General features: G+C 46.1%; 1 protein-coding gene across 1 annotated transcript in view; it reads right to left on the bottom strand.

Annotated features, from left to right (window-relative positions):
- The window catches only part of PRKCH (protein kinase C eta), a 111,387-nt gene extending 85,048 nt beyond the window's left edge, over positions 1-26,339 (bottom strand). The window contains exon 1 of the mRNA XM_085061120.1: positions 25,718-26,339. Within this exon, the coding sequence (XP_084917246.1) occupies positions 25,718-26,077 (360 nt within the window). The 5' untranslated portion in view covers positions 26,078-26,339. The remainder of the gene's footprint in view (positions 1-25,717) is intronic.
- Between the last annotated feature and the right edge of the window lie 968 nt (positions 26,340-27,307).

The raw sequence follows: 27,307 nt of genomic DNA, 5'->3' as shown, positions 1-27,307 counted from the left end.
ACTGAGGCAAACGCTGATTTCTTACATAAATCACCTTTTGGCCTTAAACCATAGGAAATAGAAAACTGTTAGTGCTGTTACCTAAGGACTTCTTGTCGTTTAATCTAAATTAGATAGAGATAGAGGTACAGAACATAATTTTCAGGATCAGAGATTCAATCCCAGTGTCAGTCAGCCTGTCCTTGAAAGAAAGCATTTATTTTTTGGTGAGTAGATTTTTCATTTTGAGATACAATTTTAATAAAGCTCTTGCTTTTGGTATGTTTTTTTTTTTATTCACCAGCTAAAATCACAGCTAAGGATTCCTGAAGTTTGAGTCAGGCTGTCACACAAAAATCTCGTTTAAAAAAACAAAAACAAAGAAACAGCAAGGCATTTCCCACAAGGTTAAAATTAGCAAAGAGGAGCTTTACACCTCATGGGTATTGATAACCTGTGCAGAACAGGAATTCTGAAAATAGAGGTCTCTGGAGGAATGAATAAACACAATAATCCAAACCCTCTCTGCTCCTCCTGTACAACCACAGGATGATGAGCTCAGGCTCACCTCCTGCTGGGGCAAGTGAAGGGGAAGCACAGACAGCCATGCATTTCCCTAGTCCACAATTTGTTGCAGAAGTAGAGAAATTGTTATTTAAACTGCTGGGAATTTGCTAGAATGAGCAGAATAAATATTTTCAGGAGAAAAAAAAAAAAGAGGAAACATCTCATTCACATGACTCCAGCTACAGTTCTGAGGTGCCACACACCTTTATCAGTGGGACATGAAACAGCTACAGCTGCTTGGGAAAATCCTACCAAAATGCTCATTTTATGGACATTATATTCTACACTAAAAAAAAAAAAATCACTCTCACAGGGAAAATTTAAAGCCAATATTTAGCTTTGACTCAATATTAATTTTTGTGCTTGTTTGCACTGCATATTATACTGGTTTTAGGAAGCTGTGTTTGAACAGCCCTCTGTCTCCATTAATATTGAAGACATTCCCCAAAGAGATTTCAACTCCAGCAATATCATGCATCATTTTTGCCTAAATTTCAGTACCCTGGAGAGATGTGCAGCTTTGTAAAGAAACAGTTCTTTCCAAAATATATAATATCTATAATCTATAAGGATAATATCTATAATCTAGAATATAATATAATATTATTATTATAATATAATATAATCTTGCAAATTGATTTATGGGATACCAAGCACTCAGGTTCTATGGAAAAATCCTTACTTACTGAGGTTTCCAAATTCGTTCTTCAGTGCTTATAATTTTCCTGCCAGTCTCCATACAGGATATGTCAGACTCCTGCTTCCACACTGACAAAGGGGATCCTTCCTCCCTTCTTCTGACACACAATATCTCTGGTGGGATGTGGAATAAATCCTGCACTCCTCGTTCAGTTTAAAAAGCAAAGGCTTGTCAGGACTCAAGCAGCAGAGCTGAGGCCAGGAGATGCAACAAAAGCATCACCCACCTTTGACAAGGGGCACAGATAAAAACTGACCCAAAGTCCTGACACAGCTTGCTCTCCATCCCTGCAAACAGGACTCCTCTGCCCCTAGCAGGCTTACCAAACAGAAACAAAATCATTCAGAAAGCAATAGCAGGAGATTTATGACAGTTATTAAAACACTCTCTCTCCTCTCCAGACTCCAAGATTAAAGATCAGTCAAATCCCATACACCTACAGAGCAGCTGTGCTCATGCTGTACCACAGCCCAGGAGCACTCAGCCCAGAGGACTTGAGCTACACTCAAGATCTGCTCACAGAATATCTAAGGAGGATCTAATTAAAAATTACAGCTGAAAGGCTCCAAAATGAGGCTGAAGCCCCAGCATGCCACAAGCTGATGGAATTTTGGCACACCAGCAGTGATGAATGCAGGACCAATGGGGAATTCCTAACTTAGACAAGAGTTTAAACCAGACAGTCTTAAGAGTTTCTCTGGTCTTAAATTGATAGCAACAGCAACAACAAAAGAAAGGATATGATGAAATTAATAACAGACCACAGTGAAAAGTCTGGCTTTTGGACCTGCTGTGATCTCCTTTAAGGATGAATTTGACCAGTTAAGTAGCAGCCAACACAACACCTGAGATAACTCTCATATATGTGGAATGTGCCTGAAACAGAAAATAACGGCTGACCCGAAAAACTGAAAGGAAAATGCCTGACCACAGACCTGCCCTTCAGTGAGCTGAACTGAGAAACACCAGCAGCTCCCCGAGAGCAGCAGCCTGACAGGATGTGCTTCTCACCATCAGATGGACACCCTGAGCCACAGCCACACCACCACAGTGGCCACAGCAGCAGCAGCCTGGGAACTGCTCACACCTGCTGGACCCAGTGCTGAGCTGGGTGTGAACAGCTCGGTCAGGCCCTGCAGAACAGCCCCTCCTGGCCCTGCTTCACACCTTCAGCACTGCCTTCACACCTTCAGCACTGCCCTCAGCCTTGCAGTGCAGCCACAGCATCAGCACACGCTGCAGGACAGCTCTACCCACCCAGCAACTGCAGCCAGAGTGGCAAGCAGAAATATGATCATAACCATCATAACCAGAGAGTCACAGATCAGGAGGCTGGTACCCTACTGCTTCCCCAAAAGGAGGAACTCCTGATGTAAGCCCTCCTTCAATCTTTTCAGTCACCAAAGCACTTCCATCACCAGCTCCTGCTTTCACAGATGGAGAGTCCTTCTCACCGTGTTCTGTTACCTAATAAGATCTGAGCACTTCAAAGGGAAGCAGCTGCCAAAGGACTGGCCCTGCAGCCATGGAAGGGATAACCCTACCTGGGCTGGCAGCCCAGGCCCTGACTGCACGCTGGCACAGCTCCAGTGATGCCAGTACCTCCCAGCATCAGCAAACACCCTCGGGATTCAGCCTCCCAACAGCAGTGTGGGTGTAACACAAGCACCACGCAGATGCCAAGTTTTGATCCTTTTCTATTTTTATTTCACAGCATTGACCATGGCTGCTTGAAGACAAAAAACCTGCATTTTTACAGAGAAACATGGTGTTGCAGTATTAATCTTGACAGAGTTATTAAAGTCCAAAGTAGATCATGAAATCAGTTTGGGTCAACAATGTAGCTGATGTTCGTTCTTAAAGAAAGCAGGAGAGGTTCAGAGAAACTCAACAGCCTGAAGGCAGCACAGATGATGCTCAGGGGAAACTCCTACACCAAAAGATAAGAGATAAGTGATACAGGAATGTAACCATCGCTGTGTATTTGACACAATCATCAAAGAGCAATACGTACAGAGAAAAGTTTCCTAATGCCAAGATCTATCTGGCATGGGATAACTTATTTTAGGGAATCACAGGCTTATGCCTGGAAGGTTTGGTATCAAAGCCAAAGGAAAGTCCTGTTGTATTGGGAGAAGCAAACAAGAAGTCTGAAATTCTATGCATGCCTGATATTGTGAATGCTGTGGGGTGATTTCAGAATAAATCAAACTAAACTGGTGGTGTGCAGCATCACACCACTGGCAGGTAGAACTGTAAACAATCATCACCCTCCCCTCTCTCCAGCACTTTCATCCTGAGCTTGGTGCCCCAGGGAAGAACCACGAGGAAAAACACAGACTTTCTGGCTGGTTCAGAGGTAACTTGGCCAAGTTTAGCTCACTGGGAGAGGAAAGTGTGCTTGTCAGTGTAGTAAATCTTTAGTCACCCTCAAGGAAATGAAGGCAGCACGTTTGTCCACAGCACAAGGGATGGAAAAGATCAACTGCTGGAGCTCAGCTGTACCTGCGAGAGCAGCACAGGATTTTGGCCCAGAGCTAAGCAGAAGCTTTAACTTCTGCTGAACTTCCCAGCCATGCCCAGGACAAGAAGCGCTGGAGGATTTTGGCAAGCGAGCTGGAAACGAGCAGGTAAGGGATGATGAGTTCAGCCATGGCTTTGTGACACTTCCACTGTGAGGCACAAACCTCGGCCAGGACAGTGTGCAGGGAGTTAGGAACTCCCCTCTTAACCCAAACTACTCACATGGTGCCCCATGCCTGAACTTGCCAAAATCCTGCTGCTCCACGTGACTTCAAAGGGAGCTGCCAGGGATTGGTTTCCCACAAGAAGAGGCCCCAGCCAAGCACCTCACACACCTTCCCCAGAAAAGGGCTGTACTGACATGGTTCCCAACAACAGGGCAGGAGTGATTTACTCCCCTCCAGTGTGTTACCAAAAAAAAAAAATAAAAGACAATTCAGGAGCAGAACAGATGCAGGGAGACCAAAACTCCTTAATCACATGCCTTCACACATATAATAAAAACTGGTCGTGGGTGATTCATCAATGGAAGAGGTTTGGAAAACAAATTCAGAAGGAGGGTAATCTCTCAGGCAACATATCAACACCCAGCTGAAGCATCCACTGAACTCGAAGAGCAGGTAGAGTGAGTTGGCTCCAAGAGCCCAGCCTGCCCCTGGGAAAGGATGGGAAGAGGCAGATCCAAAGGGTGGCTGCCTGTGAGTTGCTCCTCTCCAAAGGGGAGATGAGGTAGATAAGGTGGGCCTCCAGCATAGAAAGACATCTTCAACACTGCCCCTGGCACGAGCACTAAATCTGGCAAACGCAAGTTTAGAAGATTTATTTTTTTCCCCCTCCCATCCCCACAACAGATAATCCAGTCCGGGAAGTCTGATCTGAGGCACATCAGAATCAGTGGGAATCTTTTTATTGTGTTTGGATCAGACACAAAAGATGACTGTGTTTACCCTGGAGCCTAGAACATCCTTTCTCCCACTGCTGCTCCATCCTTCCCTCCCCACAGGCACAATCCATAAGCATCCTAGAAGCACAGCCTTTTTTCTAAGGTATGTCAGTGCTGACATGGCTTCAAAAACAGAGCAGGGCAGACACTTGCAGTGAGTAAAGCAAATATAAAAGCTACCTAGGGACTTCATTAGCTTAATTAAACAAGTAGCTATATCTTTTGACTTCCTACATAATTTTTAATTTTAATTAACAGAACTGCATATGTAATCAAGTCATTTGTAGAGGCAATTCCCAAGGCTCTGCTCAGTCGAAAGAGCTGAAAGTCTGGGTTAGGCTAAAGCTGGTTTTTCACATGCCTCTAGTTATTTCTTGTAATCTTTCTTCTTTAAGCTCTTACCAGATCATGCTTATGGAATGTCAGGTCTTTCTGTATTTGAATAAGGCAGCACCTCCTTGGACAGGTCAAATGGCAATTTTCTCAGCCAAATACATGGTGTCTGGATTAATCAGTCCCTCTTGTACTTTTTGAGGCTGACAGACACCTGTCTGTCAAGTCAAACACCTTTGAAAATCCTCAGGGCTGTCTAGCACAAAGGGGATTTTGCATTTCCAGACCAACAGATTAAATGTGTTTTTCCTACAAATGCACAGCATGCACTTTTTAAGATTCAAATTAGGGTGCCTACGAAAAAAAATAAAAAAAGGAAACAAACATACAGCAGGGTACCAAGTATCCTCTTATTCCTGCAAAGGCTGGCTAGTGCTTCAGGCAGTAATTCCCACTGCAGGTGCCAGGGGCAACCTGGACAGCACTGGGAAAAGGCTGCCAATCCCACCTGCAATCAGCAGCTCCACAACCCCTGAGTGCTGAAGCTCTCACAGCTCACCTGAACACAAGTTTAATACTCTGGAGGTAAACTCACACATGAGAGGAAAGTCAGTCTCTCTTAAAACTCCTATAACCAGTTATGCCAGCTATTACTGTAATATTGTCATTCTAATTTTTTGTTTCAGGACAGCTGTTTAAAATATTACTTTTGTTTTCGTTCAAGCTGCCTAATTATAAGCTGTGCACCAGCCACGAACAACCATGCATAACTAATGACTCTTAGCCAATCCTGAACTCTTTAATCAATTTTAGTCTGGTTTCATCCAAGAGATTACCCACCTCAACATGAGATTTGCTCAGGTGGGAACAAGATTTATTTATCCTGTGAAAATTCCTGCCAAGAAAACTAGCTTGAAGAGCTACAAATAAAATATAGATAAAAAAGAAGGTTTCAAATCTTATAAAAAAAGCTCAGCTTTCAAAAGCATGAGCCAGAGCCTGCTCCTAATGGTGTTACTTCAATTTATATTGCTTTTGAGAAATCTCACCTCTAAAGCAATGAATGATTTACAAGTAATGGTTGCAGGCAACTGCTCTTTAGTACATTTGGAAAATAATTTTAGGGTTATAGAGTTAAAAAAAGAGAAACACAGACACGACAGGTTCAGGGATTATTATGTTTTTATTCTCCTTATATTGTCAAAGAAAAACAACAGCAACTCTCCAGAGGGAATTTTTTACCTTTTTTCCCAAGTTATGTGGCAGGAGGAGGGGATCCAATTGCCTGTTTATAAATCCCAATTTCTCAAAGACCAGACATTAATCCCAACAGCACCATCACTGAGCAAGAACCCACTCCTTCAGAAATTTGAGTGAAATACAAAACAAAATGGGGGAGACATGGGAGAGCCTAAGAATCCCATACACACCCTGGAGCCTGCAACAGAGGAGAGCTTTCATCCACATCCTCCCACAAGTGTGGGGCTAGAAATGATGAGGCTGATAGATGGGCTGAGAAGAAAACATGAAGGATCACCAGACCCTACCAGTGAGGGTCCATTTTCTGAGGGCACAGAACATGCCAAGTGTGGGATGACCCTGCCAACAGCAGAGCTGCTGAAACCACCCCAGAGATGGCACATGGTGGCCAGGGGAGATGCCAGGCAGAGAGAAAAGGCTGCTCTGAGCCTCCCTGAGCAGAGAGAAGGGGCAGAGCACCACATCTGCCCCCCAGTTCCCTCCCACAGGCCCTGTGAAACCAGAACCATGTGGGCAGGATGGATGCTGCTGCCTTTCCCTACCACATGCACACACAAGCAGAGCTTTAGCTCTGCTGAGCACAATTAAACCTTAATTATTCACCCTACATCTCTGTAACACCACACCAAATACCACCACGTCCAGTCCATCACTGTATTTTCCTTCCAACTCCTCTTGTCTTCCTCCTACAGCTGGCTTTTTTTTAAGGGGTGGGAAGGAAAATCACAGATTACTTTTATTTCCCAAAGGCAAATACTGACATCAATGCAGGACCACTAAATTAAAGGATGGCAAATGCAGGGCTTCATTTTCAGCTGTCTGAGCACTTGATTACAGCAAATACACCCATGCTCACATTCAGTAGCTCCTATTAGGCTATCAGCTTTGCATATGCAGTGCATGGAAATCTGCCTGCAAACACCTGTGTGTGCCACTGCAGGTAAAAGAGGCTGAAATTGGGACAGGGGCTCTGCTCTTGGGGGGGCTTAGGAGCTCTGACAACAAATAAACAACAATAATCTCCTATTTCCATGCAATGAATAGTAACAACACATCAATAAATCTCAATAACCAGTTATTACCAGCACAACAAAAACCTTTCAATAGCTGTAGAGCTGGAGTTGCAAAGGGATGATGCTGACAGCTTACATTTTAGTTCCATCACTGAGCACACAATGCAGGGGTTGCCCTTCTCTATCTCCAAGATCTTGATATTATCAACAAGCATATTCTCTGTCTCCTACCTGAACTCAATACAACTTGGCAGAAAACCCAGGAAACTGTGCCACTTTTGCTGTTTACAGTAATAAAGAAATAAATTCATTGAGTGGTGCCAAGTAGGCAAGTTGGTGGCACTTCCCATCTGGAAGCATTCCAAGGGCCACCACAACGAGGTGGTGAGTGGAGCTTCCTCAAAGCAAAGCAGTGACACATCTGAGCTCAGCACTGAGGCAGTGTCCCCAAGGAGGAAAAGGGCAATGAAAAAGCAAGCCCAGGTAGCCCAAGCACCAGCCAGGGCACACCTGGGGTTTGCCCAGGGAGGAACAGAACAGGCACGAGGCAGAAACACAGAAGAAGAAACAAAAAACTGGGCAGAGAAGCAACAACAGTTCTGTCATTCTTTGAGAAGTCTTCCAAGGCACAGCACTCACCTTCAGTTTTAATTGACCTTACTAACAAATTTAGGCAGACTTTATGAATCATTTATGACCTCACATTCAGCAGCACAGTCTGCACATGGCTCTGTGTCCAAGGCACTCTTGCTGGTCACCCAGGGACCATCACTGCAACACCCAGCAGGACAATTTACACTGAGGTGTAACTTAGGGGGAATCCATGGTGTTGTACAATGTCAGGCAGAGCCCCCAATACCCTGTTCATGGACCCAACCCAAGCAACAGGGACCCCTAAACCAGCTGCAATACTCTGCAAGACCCCCTCTGTAGCTGTCTCCCCACTACCTTGCTCACTCACATACTTGTGTTGCCCTCCAGTGCTCAGTGCTGGGAAATATTTTCTCATTATTCATAGGTTTTATTGCATAATCCTAAACTTCTGAGAAATTATTCTCATTTGAGTCTCCATTAGGTGTGTCACTATTTTTAAAATATCTTCCTACTACACATAATTCATTTGGTGTACTGCTGCCTTTCCATTTTTGTCCAATAGCTCTCTCTTCTTTCTAAAACCAGGCCACAGCAGATGAGATCACGAACCATTAAAATCCATTAGTCCTCCAGATACAATCCATCAAATTTCTCAACACCTCAGGTAGAAAGGGGAAAGGTCACAACTTTCTCCTACCCCAACCATTTCTGTCAGACACTGAAGAGCCAAATACCATATTTTTAACAGCAGTTAAAAAGTTAAGTCCTGGTGGTACAGCAAAAGGCAGTCTGATGAAAAAGTTCAGTTATTTATGATGCTTGATCACTAATAATGAGCACTGTGAAACTGAAAAAGAAGAATTCTGGGGGGAGATGTGATCAGCATCTCAATGCCTGCAGCAGGATGGCAGGAAGGTGGGGTTCCACAGCACAGAGGCACAGATGCAAACCAACAGCTCTGCAGAGGACTTGATTTACAGGCACTTTCCTCCTCCTTCCCTCCGACACCAAGTGTTGAAAAGATCTTTATTGATCTTTACTACACTGGGGACAGCTGGACCCCTACAAAGGGGATGGTAGAAGTTTCAGGCAGGCCCACAGTGCTGGCTTTCCCCCAGGCTGCCATCCTGGTGTCACATCCCTACAGTGGTGTTCCCCCATCTCTCCTGGTGCCAGTGTGATGGATGGAAGGAGCTGCACACGAGATCAGACTCTCCAAACACACCACACACATCAAACACACCTCACACAGCTCCACCTTTCCAGCCAGAGACAGCAAAGCCCCCGCAGGTGCTGAGGAAATCTCACACCATCGGTTTTATACACAAGGGGTGGGGATGGCAGCAGCAGAGGTACAAACAGGGCTTGAGGTCTTCAAAAACCAGACCTAGCCCACTGCTCAGCAGGCTTGGAGAAGTGCAAGGGAAAGTCTGCAAAACCCACAACAGCAACAGGTGCCTGAATTCCACTGATGTCCAGACATCAAGAAGAGTCAATTGCTCCAAAGCACCAGAACTCTCTGTCTTTTCAGTGACTTTAAAGCCTTGAGGGGCACACAGCAGCACTCCTGCCAGCATCACAATGAATTAATCGATGTGCAAGGTCAAGTTACCAGAAATATTTCTGGCAAAACCTAAGATTTCAAATGGCATGTCTCAGGGGCATGCCAGCCTTCAGAAGTACAGCTCCCAACACAGACATCCCCATTTAAAGTCTTAACCACATTACTCACCCTTAGTGAGGATACAAAAAGGTGAGATTAAATCCAGTAACTTTCGATCCTGGCAGGGGCTGTAACACCATGGGGAACCCTAAGCACCTTTCTGCTCTGATAATTCTTCCCACATCTGGGATTAATCACCTTGACTTCTTCCTTCTTCCTCCTCTCACCTCCTCACCTGGAAGTTTCTTAACACTGAAACTATTAAGGATTAACATTTATAAGCAGCCAGTATTAATCCACCACATCCCCTCTCCATGTTGGAAGATGATCTGCTAAATGATCTGAGACAGAAGGATGAAAAGCAAACTACCAAATATGAGTGGCATCTCACAGGAGAGAACCTGCTTGGGACACAGGGAAGGATGAAAAGAAAGGTTTAAAAGTACTTTAGCTCACATACTCCCTCTCCCTTTCCCTGCCAGCCACTTATGGGATTGTCCCACATCCCTGGTGCACACATCCCAGAACATCATGTAAAAGCAGCAGCAGTTTCTGGCTGCATAGCCAATTAGAGGTTTCCAAAGGTACAAAAAAAAAAAAAAAAAAAAAAAAAAAAGAGGAGTGCCAAGGCATGCACTCCCCCAGCATTCCTGAAGGTATGATGCTTGCTCCTGGTGTCCAGATGTTACTGCTCAGTCTCTGCTCCAATCCCACGAGGTCCAGTGCTGGGAGCCACAATCAAGTCTTCAGGCAGCAAAAAGAATGTAGGTTGCAGCTGACAACACCCAGAAAGGACACACCATTGCCAACATTTGCTTTGCCAAGTTAGATCATATCCTATTTTGTAGAGTGGGTTTTGTTTATGGGTTTGGTTTTCTGTTTGGGTTTTTTTGGGGTTTTTTTTGGTTGTTTGGGTTTTTTTTTTGGTTGGTTGGTTTTCTTTTTGGTTTTTGGGGGGTTTTTGTTTTGGCTTGGGTTTTCTTTTTTTTTGTTTGTTGTTTGGTTGGTTTTTGTTGTTTTGTTTTGGGTTTTTTCAGGGTTTTTTTGGTGGGGATGAAGGAATAATACAATAAGAATATTTCTCTGAAAGAGCAGTTAGAAAAAAAGGGTGAAGAGGTCAGGTTTTACACTGGGAAAAAAACATGGTTGGATATCTGTACCCAAAATGATCAAGGGAAAAAAAAGAAGTCCTGAAATCCTGAGGCCAAGCATTACAATACGAGACAGACTGTCCAAGACCAAGCAATTTTTAGTCCCATCAAGTCTGTGATTACAGTTTTCCTCATCTACCTCATGAGAGAGATGACCTCACTTCCCGCTTGTGACCATCAAGTCACAGCTGTGACTCCAGCAATTAGGCTGAGCTGGGAAGTGACAAGGATGGTGACAAGGTGCAGTGTCACTGGGCTGTGCTGTTCAGCTGACCCAGCCATCTGCCTCCCTCTGAGGGACAGAAGCCTCTGCTGGGCTTTGTGTGCAGCCTGCTGGCACCCACCAGCAGCATGTTGTCACGTTATTTCCCCTTTTTAATATTTCTTTTACCCTTTCCAAAGTGTGGTTTCAAGATGAGGAACTGATGTGACCAAGATTTACCTTGGATTTAAAAAAAACAAAAACCAGAGGGTGGAGGCACCCAGAAAGGGTATGTGGAGGGAAAGGTCAGAGCATGGTTGGAGTGGTTTTGCTCACAAAATTGAGAGAACATAACTTGGTGCTCACCACATTTCCCATTCAAAACTCAACATCACCCACAAAGCTGCAGATAAACCTTCTTCTCTTCAAGCAAAGCTTTTGCTGAGGATTGCCACAAACCCTGGCACATGGCAATCCTGGGCCAGCCAAGAGCAGGACAGGCTTGCTTACAAAGCCAATCATATTTAGGACAACTGTTGTCATGTTCCCTCCTTGATAAATGTTTAGTTTCTTTGTGAATGGAAGGCCTGGCATTTTATCTGTGCCAGAGCATTGCATGTGTTTTATATACAAACACACATGCTTTTAACTCCAGCACACTAATGTGTTTAAAGTATAAATTCCCTCCTGGAGAAAAGCACATCCCCACCTGGGTGGCACTGCTAATGTGGACCTCATGCTCCTCTTCCTGCTGACAAACAGCCCTGGCTGAGGGGAGACACATTCCCTTAATTCCCAAAGCAAGACTTGATTCACTCCAGGAAAAGTCACATCCATTTCAGTCTTATACCTTAACTCTCACCCGCTGACGACAGAATTCCCTTGGACAGCATTTATCTTCTCTGCAAACAAAATCAATTCACTTGCCTTCTTTTAAGATTTACCAAGCCCTATAATATAAAGCCAAGAAGCCAAGCAGTTCCTGTCCTCTGTAGCAGCAGAATTCTGAGCAACCACCCTGGCAGGAAGCAAATGAAAGAGATCCAGTCCCTCTAATGACTAACCAACATTCATGGAAGGGGAACACTTCAAACACAGTTCCCTAAGAATGATAATAAAACACCTAATGCTGCTCAACACCTAATACACATTACATTGAAAGAGCCTGAGATAACACTACAGAAGCAAAGAGTTAGTTGGAACCATAAAGTGGTTCATAAAATGGTTGGAACTTAAAAACCATCCAGTTCCAACCCCTTTCCATGGGCACGGAAAGGTGCCACCAGCCCAGGTGGCTCCTAGCCCCATTCAGCCTGACCTTGAACAATTGATCCTCCACTGGAGCTGCTGACTAGATCCTGTCTGCACCATGAATTGTGGCTTTTCATGGTTCTAAAACTCTCCTCTTGCAGCCCAGCAGCATGTGAAAGGCTTCTGGGGTATTACTACACACAGCAACACGAAGCAGGGGTTGGTTTCAGATACTGAAAGTCTGATCAAGTACTGACCCACTGGAAAATTCTCAGCGAGAGATGGAAAGATCTGGTACTCTTCAAACACCTACATGCTCTGGCTGTGGCTTTGAAGCAAGCCACAACACTGCCTATTGTAAAGAGCACTGTTCCTGTGGAAACACTTGCTTAATATTGTCAGAGATGGAGTAAGAAGAAATGCTATAGGTGCACAGAATTTTGCAACTACTCGTTTACTGGCTAAAATATATATATTCAAAAGAAAAAGCATTCCTTTTCTTATTGTTGGCAGTGAAAAACATTACTGGGCAGTGATGAAGCCTATTTTCATGCAGCTGAAGTAATTTTTAAAAAAGCCCAAAAACAGCAACCCCAAATTTCATAGAATCATAGAATGGTTTGGGTTGGAAGGGACCTTAAAGATCATCTCTTTCCTATCCCCCTGCCACACACAGGGATATTTTACCTAGAACATGTTGCTTCAAGCCCCATCCAACCTGGTCTTGAACACTTCCAGAGATCTGCAAATTTATCTAAAAATGAAATTTCTTATGACCAGGACTATTAATATGAAGAGACAGTTTAGTCAACCTAGAAATAAACCACAAAACTTAGACTGAGAAAATGTTGACAAGCTTTTTTGAGGTCACAAAGATGTTTTCAGAGCAATCTTTCAGAAGCCAGGCACGGGGGCACCAAGGGCTGTTTAAAACCAGCAAGCTCAGTTACTCTTTTCTCACCTAATGTTCGTGTTCAAAACAGGAACAGGAGCTTCAAAAATGTTACTAAAATAAGAAGTGCATTGCTTAAAAACAATGAGTACTGCATATGCATTGCTGAGGCAAGTCTCTTTGCACTAAGCTTATTTATATATAGAAATAACACCAGTGACCTTATATTAATCACAGACACAGCTTTCTCCATGACAATGAGAAATTACAAACTTGCAAGGGCACACCAGAAACCTTCTGAGATCATATCCACATAAGCCAAAACATGTGACAACTCGAATGATCTTTGCTCCTCCTTGAAGAAATCCACTCAGACCCTGCAATATTATTCTTGACAAAATCACAATCTTGCAATTTTCAGATGAACCAAGTGATGATTTTAGATATAGTGTCAATCCTCCATTCTAAGGTTTTTCTCAAATTCTGGAACTTTGAAGCTTTTAATTCAAAGAATTTTAACCAAGATCGTGGTAACCAGAAAGAACACAACCAGCCAAAGGAGTTTCTTCTTGCTACACACAGTGCCAAGGGAGAGCAGAAATGAATGTATGTCGTCTCCTGTCTGTGTCACAGCATGCAGGAGTTCAGCTCTGCGCCACAGTGAGAACATCTTACAGCAACTCTCACCTGAGAGAGAGAGGGCAGAGCAGCCACAGCTCCCAACAGCCCTTCAGAGGAGCACAGGTAACCACAGAGAAGGACTTTGTGTCCAACAGTGCTCATGGGAAACTGCTGGGAAAGCACAGGGTTCATTATGGTTGAAGCTGAAGGAGGGGAGATATTATATGTTAGGAAGAAATTCTTCCCTGTGAGGGTGTGAGGCACTGACACAAGTTGTCCAGAGAAGCTGTGGCTGTCCCATCCCTGGGAGTGTTCCAGGCCAAGCTGGATGGGGCTTGGAGCAACCTGGTCTGGTGGGAGGTGTCTGGCAGGGAGGTTGGATGACCTTCCAACCCAAACTGCTCAGTGATTCTGCAAACTGATAAATCACTAACCAAGCTCTTTGGTAGACCCAAAGTACAGGGAAAAGTCATCCTGGCGTCAAGCTTTGACCAAAAGCAGATTAACAGCCCCAGCCACCCCAAAATTCCGCCCCACCTCTTCTTCCGGCCGTCACCACTCCTCTGCAGAGGCAGCACAATGGACTGCTGCTTTCACACAGCTCCAAAACCACAGCTAACAGCCCCCCACACTGACTCGCCTGGCATTTGACTGATGGTTTCTTCAGCAAGCTCAGCTGTGAAACGGGGTAGGCGAGCAGCAGAGACACCAGCAGGAAGCTCTCCACCTCCCCTGCTGCACAGCGACTGCCCATGGGGCAGAGGAGGGCAAAAACCTGCTGGGTGCCCTCCCAGATCTGCCCTGGACAAACTGCCAGAGCCCACAAGGCACAAACCTGCTGAAAAAGTGCTCCATCATGTTTAAACACAAAACTCATCCCTAATCTGGATGACCTTGCAAGTATTACATTAGCCCAGATGGGAAGGTTCATACCAGCACATGAACCTGTCTGGTCTACAAGGGGCTGAAAAATAATCTGTGAGGATGTGCAGCATAGCCTGAATTTTTGGTGCTTTATTCCTTGAGACTTCAGAATCCAGGAGCCTGCTCTTCATTTCAACTCTGTCACTCCAAGAGGAGTGACAAGCCCTAAGGATGTGGATTCAGTGAGTCTTGGCCTGCAGAGACAGCACCTTAACAGTAAACATGCTGGGGTTCCACTGTCCTTCAGGTAGAGCTGGAGATCTCAGCCTCAACCTGGGAATGTGCCAAAAAAACTTTTATCTGCTCTTTTACCATTTATTTTGCCTACATCATACTCTTTTTGTCCCTCAAAGGGAAAGAATAAAGCCCCACTGTTCAGGCTCACTAGCACAGCTCCAGACATTGCTCCTTTCTTAGATATAAGCAAAACGAATTTTGATGATCTAGGTTTTGATAAACCATTCAGCAAGAGGAAAGTGGTATATGTTCCTTTCTAGAAGCAAGGAAACAGGGAAAAACATCATCTTTATCGGCAAGACAGGCTAGCTGTTACTAAGGCAAATTATTTGAGAACGTGGTCAAAATTAGTTACTGTCATTAAGTACTGATAGGGCTACTGTAACAGGGGAAAACTTTTGAGAGGAAGATGCTTATCCTAGCCCAGCTGGGTTTTTTGCCAATTGGGTTTTTACCCAGTTCTGCTCTGCTCTAAGCTGAGAACAGCTTAGTTGCTTTTTGAGTAGCTACCAAATGACCACAGTTACATCTCATTACGTTCAGGAAGACCAAATAAACCAGAATTTCTTCTTAGCTACCACATCACGAGTCCATTACACAAAAAAGGGACAGAAACTTCTAAAAAATGAAACTGATTGCAGGGTCACTACCAACAATTTCCAGTAAATTGCCCTCCCTCACAAGCCAGTCTTGTGCACAGTCCTTGGGGAGTACCCAAAGCTGGACTTTTTACAGTAACTGAGTAATCAGATAATGAAGTGGTAAGTGTGGAACTGTGCTGAAAACTGATTATCAGCAGCAATACTCCCACCAAGCCCTATTAGGAGATGGTGGCTCACCCTACACAGTCAACACCATGGTAGCTTTTGTATTTAAGAGTGTTCCAATGAGCAGCTTAGACAAGAAATCCCACCATGGATTTGAACTGCATGGAATACTTGCTTCACATGGTTATATTTTCTTCCAGGCTCAGGAGCAAACTGCCTTAGAGAATAAATTTTCATTGAATATATTAATGTGAAATACCTCAGTCTGCGAATGACCTAGATAATAAACTCATTGACAGAAGCCAATTCCTTCCTCTTCCTCAGAGCACCATGGGCACTCGCTGTGCCCAATAAATAATGTACAACCCAGGCATCATTATCAACTCTTGTTGCATGCAAGAAGGGGAAGGAAATGTGTCCAGCTCCTCTTCCAATTAGCCAGTGCAAAGCTGGCAGCACAGCTCCATCGAAGCCGTGGGGAATCCACTGACGTAAACCTCTCAAGCAACAGCAGAAGCAAGCACCAGGCTCCTGTTCTGCTGAAATCTCACAGAAGACACAGGCAAACTTTTTAAAAATGAGTGAGAAAGGAAGAAGGCAACTTTTGCATTGATGTTATAAAAAATTGATGCCAGAAGGAAGTGAGGTATGGAGAGCTCCGTGTGTGGGCCAGTTTAGGTGTGAGGGGAGGATAGCATTTAAAGCATGTAAAATTTAAAAGAATTGAAGGATATGAGATAGAAGAAAACATGCAGTTAATCAATCCCAAATTTCACTGCTTAGAACTTTATTTTTTCTGTGCTCTTCAGTCCCAGGGAAAAGGCCAACAAGCTATATGGCCTTGTTTACCAAGAAGATAAATGCAGGACAAAGAAGAAATTCAAACAGGATAAGCTGGTCTTTCATTAGTCATCCCTGATTTAGACAACCTTTGTAATTCTGAAGGAGCAAAGCCCAGAACTGAACACATTTAGCATGGGATGAGCACACTGACCAGCCAAGGTGGAGAGAATCCCTCTAGGAACTCAGACACTGACAAGCCAGCTCCAATGCTATCACAGACAGAACTGCTATGCAACTGTTTTGTCAGATAAAAGCACTTTGGAGCACAGACATCCCATGCTGATTTTTACTGTCATAGTTAAACTGTCATCCTCTTTCCTATCCTGACTGTGGAGCCAGCCAGCTCCAGAGAACTGCCACAATCCTAAATGATCCACTGACAGTGCACTTCTCTCTCTGACTCACACCCACAGCACTCAGCATCACTACAACTGGTCCTGCTTGAACCTACTACAGCATCTGTAAAACTGAGTGATGGCAAAGAGTTTTCTGTCCAAGAATGATAAAAGGATTCCCAAAGTAAGACCCCACTGCCATCACAGGAGGTTTAAATACTAAAGCAAGTGGAGATGTGCATGAAGACTTTCATTTACAAGGGATGTCTTGCTTACATGACAGAGTAAAATTAAATTTACTCATGAGAAAAAAGGCAGAAGACCATGTTATGCTAAAATGTAGATTAATGATAAGAAATTAAAAAAAAAAAAAAAAAAACCAACAAAAAACCAAGCAAAGGCAAAACAGAAACCACAGACCAGAGAGTGAGAGAGGGCTAGAAACCAAAGGTGCTGTAAGGGAGGTATGAGCTGCTTTTTCACACCAAAGGAGACCAGCTGGCAAGTCAAACTCCTGTCTCTGAGAATGGCTGACATAGAACACACAAGACAAAGGCAGGAAAAACACCTCAGTGTCAGATATGGAGCTACCACCTCAAACATCTCCTCAGCCCCTGGATGCACATCATCAGACAATCTTTCAGTGTGATTCTTGCTATTAGATGTAAAGTCCTGGGACAGCAGAGACACACAGCCTGTTTGTCACATCCTGTCCCTCGCCTCCATCTGAGAGATTACTGGGCTCTACTGATCTCTTAAGTGATTTCACACACCAAATGATTTTACTGATTTTTTTAAACCTACAGCAGACACGCAATATTCATACAGCACATCACGCATTTAGAAATGTGTCTTGCATGGATGTATTTTCCTCCTCTCCTCCTTTTGACAGAAATAGCTGTATTGTAGTAAAAATTTAAAAAAAAAAAAAAAAAAAAAAAAAGAAATTACACTACGGGCTAAGTAGCATTCTCAAGTTGGTTAAAAAATAGATTATTTATTCTATCTCCCATCTCACAAACTGAAGGCAGCTACCAAAGCTTCCCAACTTGTGTTTCTGCACCAATACTTCATCTCCTGCCTGTTCCACAGAAAGGAGATCTCTCCTGGAAGGAGTCTGGAGAGCTGCCATGGTATCACTGATACAACCAACTCACTCGTGAAACTCAATACTTACGAAACTGGTCAGGTGAACACCAAGAAAATATCCTTATGTAATGTCATCTAACAGATTCACACCTCCCTCCCTGTCTTCCTCCCCTGCCAACATTTTTTTGTACTGGCAAAGCTCCTGGGTAAGCACAGTCCCAGCAGCTGGGTTTTAGTTCAGTGTGAGGTGTGCTGACCTAAAGGACAGGTCCTCATCACATGATGGAGCACAAAAATTCCCATCCAGACCCAGGGAGGTCCAGCAGACAAGCGAAAATCTTATCCCAGACATGATATCCCCAACGCCCTGTGGCTTTGCAGCCCAGGATTGCCATCTTCCCCAGGCTGGGCTTCACTGCTTTGCATTGCAGCACTCAGAGGAGACAGCCCAGGGTGTGACATCCACCTGTCAGACAGGTGACATCCCCTGTCTCTGTCCCAGGGCTGCATCTCTCCATCAGGACACAGATCACCAGTGGGCAAGAGAGCACGAGGCTTTCTGAAGATGCAGAGGGTCCCACAAGGAAGACAAGAGCCTAAAAAACAATCCTGGCAGTTGTCAGAACAACTTTTCTGCCTGCAAGCTGCCCCACACTGGAGGAGCCCCAGGACAGAGCAGCGTGGGGAGCGAGGCCATCAGCCGGTCAGACTGCTCTGGCAGCCTGCGGGATAGATCTGGACATCGATTAGATGCCTCTGGTCTAGCACAACAAGGGCACAAAAGGTCTTGCAGGGGCACTGAAAAAGCAATTTTTTCCATCACCTTGGGCCCAGGACAGACACTGAATATCAAGAGCATGAGAACTGCTGAGCCATGCTTGCTGCCACATGGCATTGCTAACGTGACAAAAGCTGGCTTACATCTGCTCATGGTGATGGCTGCTAAATTAAAGCAGGATGGTTTCCTCAGCAGCTGACCTCCCTAAGTGATGAGAACATCTCATGATATCAAAGCATAAAAAAAAAATACCATTGGCACTGCAGAAATAGAGTTGTTTGTCTGGCTTACCCTAAGCGGCTTAGCAATGTTAATGAGACGCTTCAGGATGCACTTTGTTTGAGATACACATTTGTTATCTTTGATATCATTATTATAAATCAGGTCTTTCCCTCACAGCCAGCCAGGGATCTTGTACCAGCACCAGGGCATGGCTTGGGAGAGGAGCAAGCACGTGGTGAGCTCCACCAGGACACGGCGCCAGGCTTGTTATCCAGGACTCCAGCCTGGTCACTGCATGGCCCCACAAATAGCACTGGGGTGGAGCAAGCAATCAGAGCAAAGATTGCTCATTGTCTCCAGAAGAAATTAAATTTGCAGTGTGGTCTGACATGTCTTAACTGCACACCTAAACAGGATGAAATTTGGGAGGGAAGAAGGTGCGACGGCTGGTCCAGAGTCCTCATAAAAGCTGCCAGGAACTCTATTTCACATGATAACTCTTCTGTTCATCTTTTTCTCCATGGTTACACAAAAGGTCCCCAGTTTCCTGGCTGTATTAGCAAAGCACAATAGCTAAAGCCTAAAACATCAAAGGAGCTTTGATAGTTTGTGAAGAAAGGGTGGGAGTCTTATTCACTTCAGTAAGGGATATGTTTTTCATATTGAATTACCCTGTAAATCAGTAGACTTTCTAATGGCATTTCAATAGCTCAAATGGCCCCCTTGACGATCCGTTCTGCAGAGTTTATTGCCTATAAGCTCAAAATGGCCAGAAACCAAATCATTACTCAGAAAATACTCCAAACAGAAAGCCTCTGACAGCCTGGGTGAAACGTGCTTTACTGAAAGACCTGAAAAAAAGCAAAATACAAACCACCACCAAGGATGAGGCGAGGCCTGCAGGGTGCAGGGCTGGGGACAGAGCTTCCTGGGGTGCTGGGCTCACTTGTGCTGCGGTCACCCTGCTGCCCCCTCCTCCTCCTCACAGCCTCTCTGCAAGGAACAACCCCAGGGCTGCAGGTGCAGGTCTGCAAACACCCTCTCATGAGCTTCTAACATGTCCAGCATTGCCAAAAGCAATGTGGGCATCAGCCCTTGGCTGCCTATTCTCCCTCCAACCAGGGCTTTCAACTGATCCAGCAGCAGGAATGTAAAGGTACCTCTGGCATCAAAGTCAGCCCCCCACTCCAGCCAACCACACCAACACAGGCTTAACAGAATCACAGAATGGTTTGGGTTAGAAGGGACTTTAAAGATCACCTCATTCCACACCCTCTGTCATGCACAGGGACACCTTCCACTATCCCAGGCTGCTCCCAGCCCCATCCAGCCTGCCCAGGAATAGGCATCCACAGCTTCCCTGGGCAACCTGTGCCACCCTAGCTGTAAAACACTTCTTCCTTATTTCCAATCTAAATCTCTCCTCTGTCAGTTAAATGCCATAACCCTTTATCCTGCCTTTCCATGCCTTTGTCAAAAATCTCTCCCCAGCTCTATTTTAGCCCCTCTAGGTACTGGAAGGTGCTACAAGGCCTCCCTTTGGCCTTCGCTTCTCCAAGCCAAAAAACCCCAACTCTCTCAGCTTATCCTCCCAGCAGAGGTGCTTCAGCCCTTTGAGCATCTTCATGGGCTCCTCTGGACTCACTCCAACACATCCATGTTCTTCTTTTACTGGGGACACCAGAGATGGGTGCAGCACTCCAGTTCATCACCCCAGTCACCTCGAGGTGACTGCCACTGCACTTGGTGGCAAGGTCACTGCAGCACCTGATTGCCTGGACTCTGTCCTGCCTTGTCCTGCACTCCCAGGATTCTGGCTCTGCCCCTGATGAGTTTGTTACCATTTTCTCACGTGCAGGAAGAGATTAAGACAGATGAATGTACAGAATTCCCCTGCTCAACCACAGATCCAGATAACTGCAGTGACTGCCAGCATCTTTGAAGGGGACAGGAACACTGTCACTCCACTGCCCATATGGCTGCCCCATTACAACTCCAGAAAACCCTGAGAGCCAAACCCACACGTGGCTGCACTCAGTTCAAAGAAGCACACAAACTCCAGTCCCACACACCCCTACTGGAAACTGGCTCTTCTCATGCTTTGGTCAAATCCTCCCAGCCAAACACACTCCCAAGCAAAATGCCCATGTTCTCCAAGGATTCTCACAGTTGCCAGACAGGCCATTTATTGGGGAGGAGCAAGAAACAGGACTCCAAATAACTCCACCTGTGATGCTGAAACAGGGCAGTAAGTGTGCAGCTCTTCGTGACAGTCAGCTGTCTCATCTGCCTCCATCAGAACAACTGTTTTTAGCATCACACTCCCACAAACTATTAAATACCTGACAAACAGCAACAATTTTTCCCTCAGTTATCACAGCCTCTGTTTTAGGCTGCAGTGCCCTGCACTCAGGCAGCTGTTGTGCACAGGACTGTTGGCATTTTGTTGGCAACTGTATGCTAAAGGAAAGAAAGAAAGAAAAGCTGAAATTCCTGTAGTTTTCTAACCCATCTTACCTTCTGCAGTGGGTGTTTCTCTCCACAAGTCCTATTCAACATAATACCTGTGTATCAGTAATAATTACAGAAATAACCTAAAGCTTCCCAAGAAAGAGAGAAGAAGCTTATTTTACTCAAGACTAATTAATATGCAGTGTGACCTTCTCACAGATCAGAGAACTGCACTATGTACATCACTGTGATGTGCATGGAAATGGAAGTAAAATGGACTTCATCTCAGCCTGCTCCTGCCCTGTGGAAAGAGACACCACTTATTCCACCTCCACAAGCTGTAGTCCATCACCACAGGTAGGCAGACATAAAATACTGCACCACAAAATCCTCTGTCAAGAGCTATAAAGTATTTTGGCTTCCTGAAGCAAGTTTTGCCCACCTGAAGAGCTCTGCAGCCAAGCAGGAGTCAAAAGAAGCAGCAACCATACCAAATTTGACCTGCAGCACCCTGGCCCTCTGCCAGGGTCATGATGCTCTGGAGAAGTTGCCTTATCTTTTAGCTCTTCAGCTAAACATTTAACAAACACAATTGTACATAAACATGGGTAAAACACAATTATTTCTGCTTTAAGAAAGAAAAAAATCATAGGGAAGGATACAGTCAAAAGAACTCAAGTGAAGGAATGCACGAGAATTATTTGTGTTAATCTCTTCCTGCACACAAGCAAATGGTAACAAACTCCTCAGGAAGTTGCAACTGGCTCATTAATCTTATAGCCCATCTGCTATGTGATTTCCTTCAGTGTACTCTGATGATTTGCTACTTCAAGATCAAGATTTAAATTTCTACTACTTGTTAAAGTCTTAGAAATTATGACATCTCCACCCAGGGACTAACAATTTTTACAATTGTGATTAAGTAACTCCCTTGTAACAATGCCATTCAGTATCTGTAAAGAGTGTTTCCCCAAGGTTAAAAATTACTTCAGCTACTACATAAAAATCATAGCAATGTATTGTGAACATCTCTCCTTTCAGCTACACTGAGTACTCCATTTGTTTCACTGACAGATGACAGCTTTCTACACTGCACTCAGAGACAAAGAGAAGATAATACCTTTGAAAGGTGCACATGCCAAGTAAAAAGATCCTAGCACAGTCTAGAGCAAAATTAAATGCTTTAAGAGGCAAGTTTCAGCCCTGATGTAAATCACAGCAGGCAGCTTCGAAAAGCAGCCAGCTCAGCTCCCTCCTGCCCTGCACCTGGTCATGCGTACCTGGGGAAAATGCTACCATTCAGGTTTGCACAATTTCACACCCACACAGGTAAATACCTCCCAGAGACAGAACAGAACATGGCACCAGGGAGATCACTCAGTTTTGACTGAGCTAAAGCACGCTGAAGGCAAGGTGGCATTTAATTGACAATGTTAATGAAACCTGCTCTGCTGAAAGCTGACAAGTAAATATAAGAAAGGGGAAACAGCGAGAAGGATCTTGAAGTTAATAAGCTCTTGCAAATTTGATCTGTGGAAAAGTAAACAAATGTGTTTAACAACTAATACGCAAATTAGAAGATATCCAGACCATGCTAATGTGTTTACTAGAGAGACTTCGGAAAACAACCAAAACGGTTAGAAGGAAAAGGGTCAGTTTTGGTCTCTGAAACGTGACTTTTAAAGCGAACCACAGACAGAGAACTCTGTCCCAGACCGAGAGGGATGACTCAGGTGTATAAGTATTACAGATGAGACAGCTCATGTCCATACATTTACTCATCTGCATAAGTGTTTGGGGTCATAATTGCAGGGATGTACCTGCAAGTCATCTGGGAAGCACCAACTCTTACACACCAACTCCTCCTCCTCCCCTCTCGCTGAAACTTCCTACAATTCTCACAAGAAATGCTGACCAACGTTACAACTAATCACTTTTTTTTTTTCAGCAGGAGAAAATCCGTGTTTATAAACAGAGCAGCATGAGCCTGAGAGCTGATGGCAACATTGTCACAGGTAATTCCTGACAGCTCCCTCTCAGGTGGAGAGCTCAGGGAGCAGAGGCAGCCAACTGCCCAGCACTGTGTGCCTGTTATCAATCATTTGGAGTTCACCAAAATACTGTTTTCCCTGTCTCTGAAAAGTGAACATAAAAGTTCTATTTCAAATCAAAATGAAAAATTGTGCACAGCCAAGGAAGCAATAAACCAAGTTAAACTTTGAGGATCCACCAATTTTCCTCTCACTCAATTCACTCCTTACTTACCTACCTGTGCTTTTCTTTTGGGGATGGAGAAAGGACAGAACTGAAGGATTTCAGAGTGGATGTGATGCAAATCATCTACATTTCCTTGTGGTGTTTTGCATTGTGCCAGCAGTTCACGGACTTTGGGTTAGTACAAACCAGAATTTCCTATCCTTCTGATTACACAAACTCCCGTGACAGCCTCGCTGGATTTATCAAGACATATTAAATTATCAGGGCAAGATGCTGTTCCCTGTCATCATGTGATCCAGGCTGCACGCTATGCGAGATGCTAACAAAGCAAATCACAAGGGAGGGTAGAGAGAAAGGCAACAGAAGACAAACATTTGCTCATTCCCCACTAAATCCACCCCAGCTGTAATTTTTAGACATTGAAGGGAGAGCAGCAGCTCTTAGCCTTTGTCTACATGCTCAGATATAGCATCAGTTTGCATCAGTCTAGTTAAAAAAATTCACTGATTTCACACCCCATTGCACCCATCAGCTCACAGGTACAGGAGTTCATAAAACACATCTATCCTGCAAGGATTAGAAACTTTTCCCTCACTGAAGACTACGTTTGTATTTCAGGCCACAGACTGAATCTGCCCTAAAAATCAGCACTACAGGATGGACTAAAGGAACGAAATGTACGTGCAGCCACACCAGAGGCAGCATAATGACAGATATTTTTGTAATGTAAATAAGGCCACCACCTTTGCAGCAGAGCAGTCCCATCCCACATGTAGCCAGCCCCAGTGTGACCAGGAATTCAGCCTCCTGAGAGGATGGGGCCTCTCTCAAGAGCAAACATCCCCAGCAATTCAAACATCAAGAAAACCCGCAAAACCACAGTGCTCTATCCCAAGCGACCTCATTTGCCTTGCCCATGGGGGTCTGTTCTGTATTTGAAATTGGTTTAGCACAAATCCCAGGAGAAGATTCTCTCCAGGGGCACAGGCAGCTGGGCAAGCATCCATCCAAAGCTTGTGAACTCAGCTCTGGTTGGGCTGTCAGGAGCAATAGCTCAGCTAAGCCACTGGAGACTGGCTGGGACCCTTCTGTCCAACACAAAAATCACATCAGGGACTGACTGAGAAAGAGCACCTTCAGTGCATGAACCCCAACCCCATCCATAAGGTACCTAAGTAAAACTCCCCAATATACCCCTATTAATCATTATTTATAAACACCCCAAAGGTGTAACATCACACCTCAGACAGACACACTGGCTGAGAGCAGAAAGCCCCAGCATTCTCCCCAGTGATAGGATCTCTCTACACTGTCAGCTCTCCTTCCTCAACGTCTGGTTTTATTGTGGTGGTTATCTGACCGCATATCCTGAACTTCTTAGCCTCAAAAAGTTTCTACCTATCATAGCCTCGAAAATTCTCAGCTCTTCTGCACCTTCTCTACTGAGAATAAATGTCTTTTTTAACCTAACTCTTGCCAGAACACTGCTGTCTGGATCAATGCAATCACTTCCTCCTCCTTTACAAGACTGGAAGCAAAGGCTCAACTTCAGAGCCTGTACTGTTTCTCTCACCACCAGGACTAAGCCATGGATGAGGTTCTCCGGGCTGAAAAGTGACATTTACCCAGAAACAACCTAGAATTAGCTCTGAGTGAAACTGCATTGACCCAGGGCAGCGGTGTACATAACAGACACAAGACCAGTCCTGCCATTCTGCTAAGAAGTCAAAGAAATCCGCATGCACGCATCAAACTATTGTGCAAGCATGTGTAGAGCTGGGCAGAAATACATCCAACCCGGGTATCCAAGTCTCCAAGCACAGCTCTGCGTGCTGAGCAAAAGGAGGGAGGTGCACCTTTGTCTGGATTTGCTGGTGTCGTTTATGTATCACAGATCTTCCCTCTGCTCCTCGACAAAGGAGAGACTTCACAGCCCTCCACTCCTCCGACACCTGAGGCTCTTTGTCCTTAGGGTCGCTAAGGAGCAGCAGCCCGAGCACCCGGGAAGCGCAGGGGCACAAAGGGATGCGCCAAGGAGCACACCTGTGTACCTGCAGACACACCGCTGCGTGTCTGCGGCACGGGCATGCAAGGACAAGCCCCGGCTCCCTTCATTCATCGCACGGCAGCTCGGCTCCGGCTCTCCTCGGGACGCTACTCACCCAGCCCTCGAAGGTGTCGCTGGGGGCGGCGGAGCGCAGCAGGTCCTGGAAGTGCAAGGTGCAGTTGGCCACGAAGTCATCGTAGCCGATGGGGGTGTCGTGGAAGACGGAGAGCTCGATCTGATGGCCGTCGGTGACCGTGGCCGAGAACTCCTCGTTGTAGGTGGGCTTGTTGGTCTTCTGCTTGGTGCTGGTCTGCCCCACGCGCACCTGGTCCACGCTGACGGTGACATAGGGGTCCAGGAGCTGGTAGCCCTTGCGGAAGAGCGAGTGCCGGAGGGACCAGCGGGTGGGCTGCAGCCCCACCGCCTCCCCGATGCGCACCTTCAGGTACCCGCTGAACTTCATGGCTCCGGACATGGCCGCGCCCCCGGGCCGCCCGGGAGCCGGGAGGAGAGCCAGAGCCCGCTCCCGCCGGGAGAGGCACCCAGCCTCTCCTGCCGGGCCGGCTCAGCCCCGCCGCGCCTCCTCAGGGGGCCGGGCAGCAGCACCGCGCCCGCCCCCGGCTCTGCCGGGCTCCGGAACCGCCGCGCCCCGCCCGCCTCCGCACCGCTCTGCTGCGCTGTGCTGTACCGCCCGGCCCGGGCTGCTCCTGCCGCGGGGAGCGCCACGATCCGGCCGGGGACACCTGGGCGTGGGGCGGCGGCGGCGGGCGGGGAGGAGCCGCGAACCCGCGGCGGGAGGGCGGGGATGGGCGGGGAGCGGCGGATCTGCCCTGCCCGCCGTGCCCGAGGTGCGGCTCTGCCCGGCCCCGGGGAGCGCGGCGGGGACACAGCGCCGGGGGCGAGCTGCGAGACAAACCCGAGGGGCTCCGAGACACACCCCCCAGGGGCTCCGAGACACCTCCCGAGGGGCTCCGAGATACTCTCCTTAAGGGCTCCGAGACACACCCCCGAGGGGCTCCGAGATACAACCCCCAGGGGCTCCGAGCCCCTGTTCAGCCCCTCCCGGGAAGGGCTGAGGCTGCACCCGCTCGGACCTGCAGCCCCTCGGCCGGAGCAGCGACCCCGAGCAGCGCTGCCTCTGCCATCCGCACCTCTGCTTGGCAGCCGCTGCCTCCCCGCATCGCTCAGCCGGGAGAACGTGCGCGGAGAACATCAGGATGCCATGGCTTTGCCATATTGCAACGACTCCGCCGTTCGGGGGTTAATTGCGGCTGATTAACGCGCCTGGCAGTCGGCGTGCCGGGTTGGTTTTGGGGTGGATTTCTTCGGGGGTTTGATCGCAGTTAATAAAGTCGGAATTTAATTAGTTGTAATTGCTTTGCAGATTTCACTGCGAAGTGGTGTGAACTGGGCTGGGAACAATGAAATCCTGCTTTCCCGGTGGCACTGTTCAGCCGACATCATCTGAATTAGGTTGTGCTCCCCAAGATGTGGTCCTCTGAATGACCCCACCACAGCTGGATTGTGCCAAAGCCGGATGAGAGCTTGCAGCCTTTTCTTTGGTGTGTTTCTTTCATTTTTTCTTTCTTTTCCCAGACCACTCCTCTCACCGCAGCTCTTCCATCCCTCACATTCCCTACCAGACTGCCTCTGTTTTTTCCCCACTCCCTTTCTCCCCCTGCTCCCTTCTCCACATTGTTTTCTT

The sequence above is a fragment of the Lichenostomus cassidix genome, chromosome 5 (assembly GCF_008360975.1).
Source record: "Lichenostomus cassidix isolate B80296 chromosome 5, HeHo_3.0, whole genome shotgun sequence".
Taxonomy (NCBI): domain Eukaryota; kingdom Metazoa; phylum Chordata; class Aves; order Passeriformes; family Meliphagidae; genus Lichenostomus; species Lichenostomus cassidix.
The sequence above is the reverse complement of the archived record's forward strand: the minus strand, read 5'-3'. Positions and strand labels throughout refer to the sequence as shown.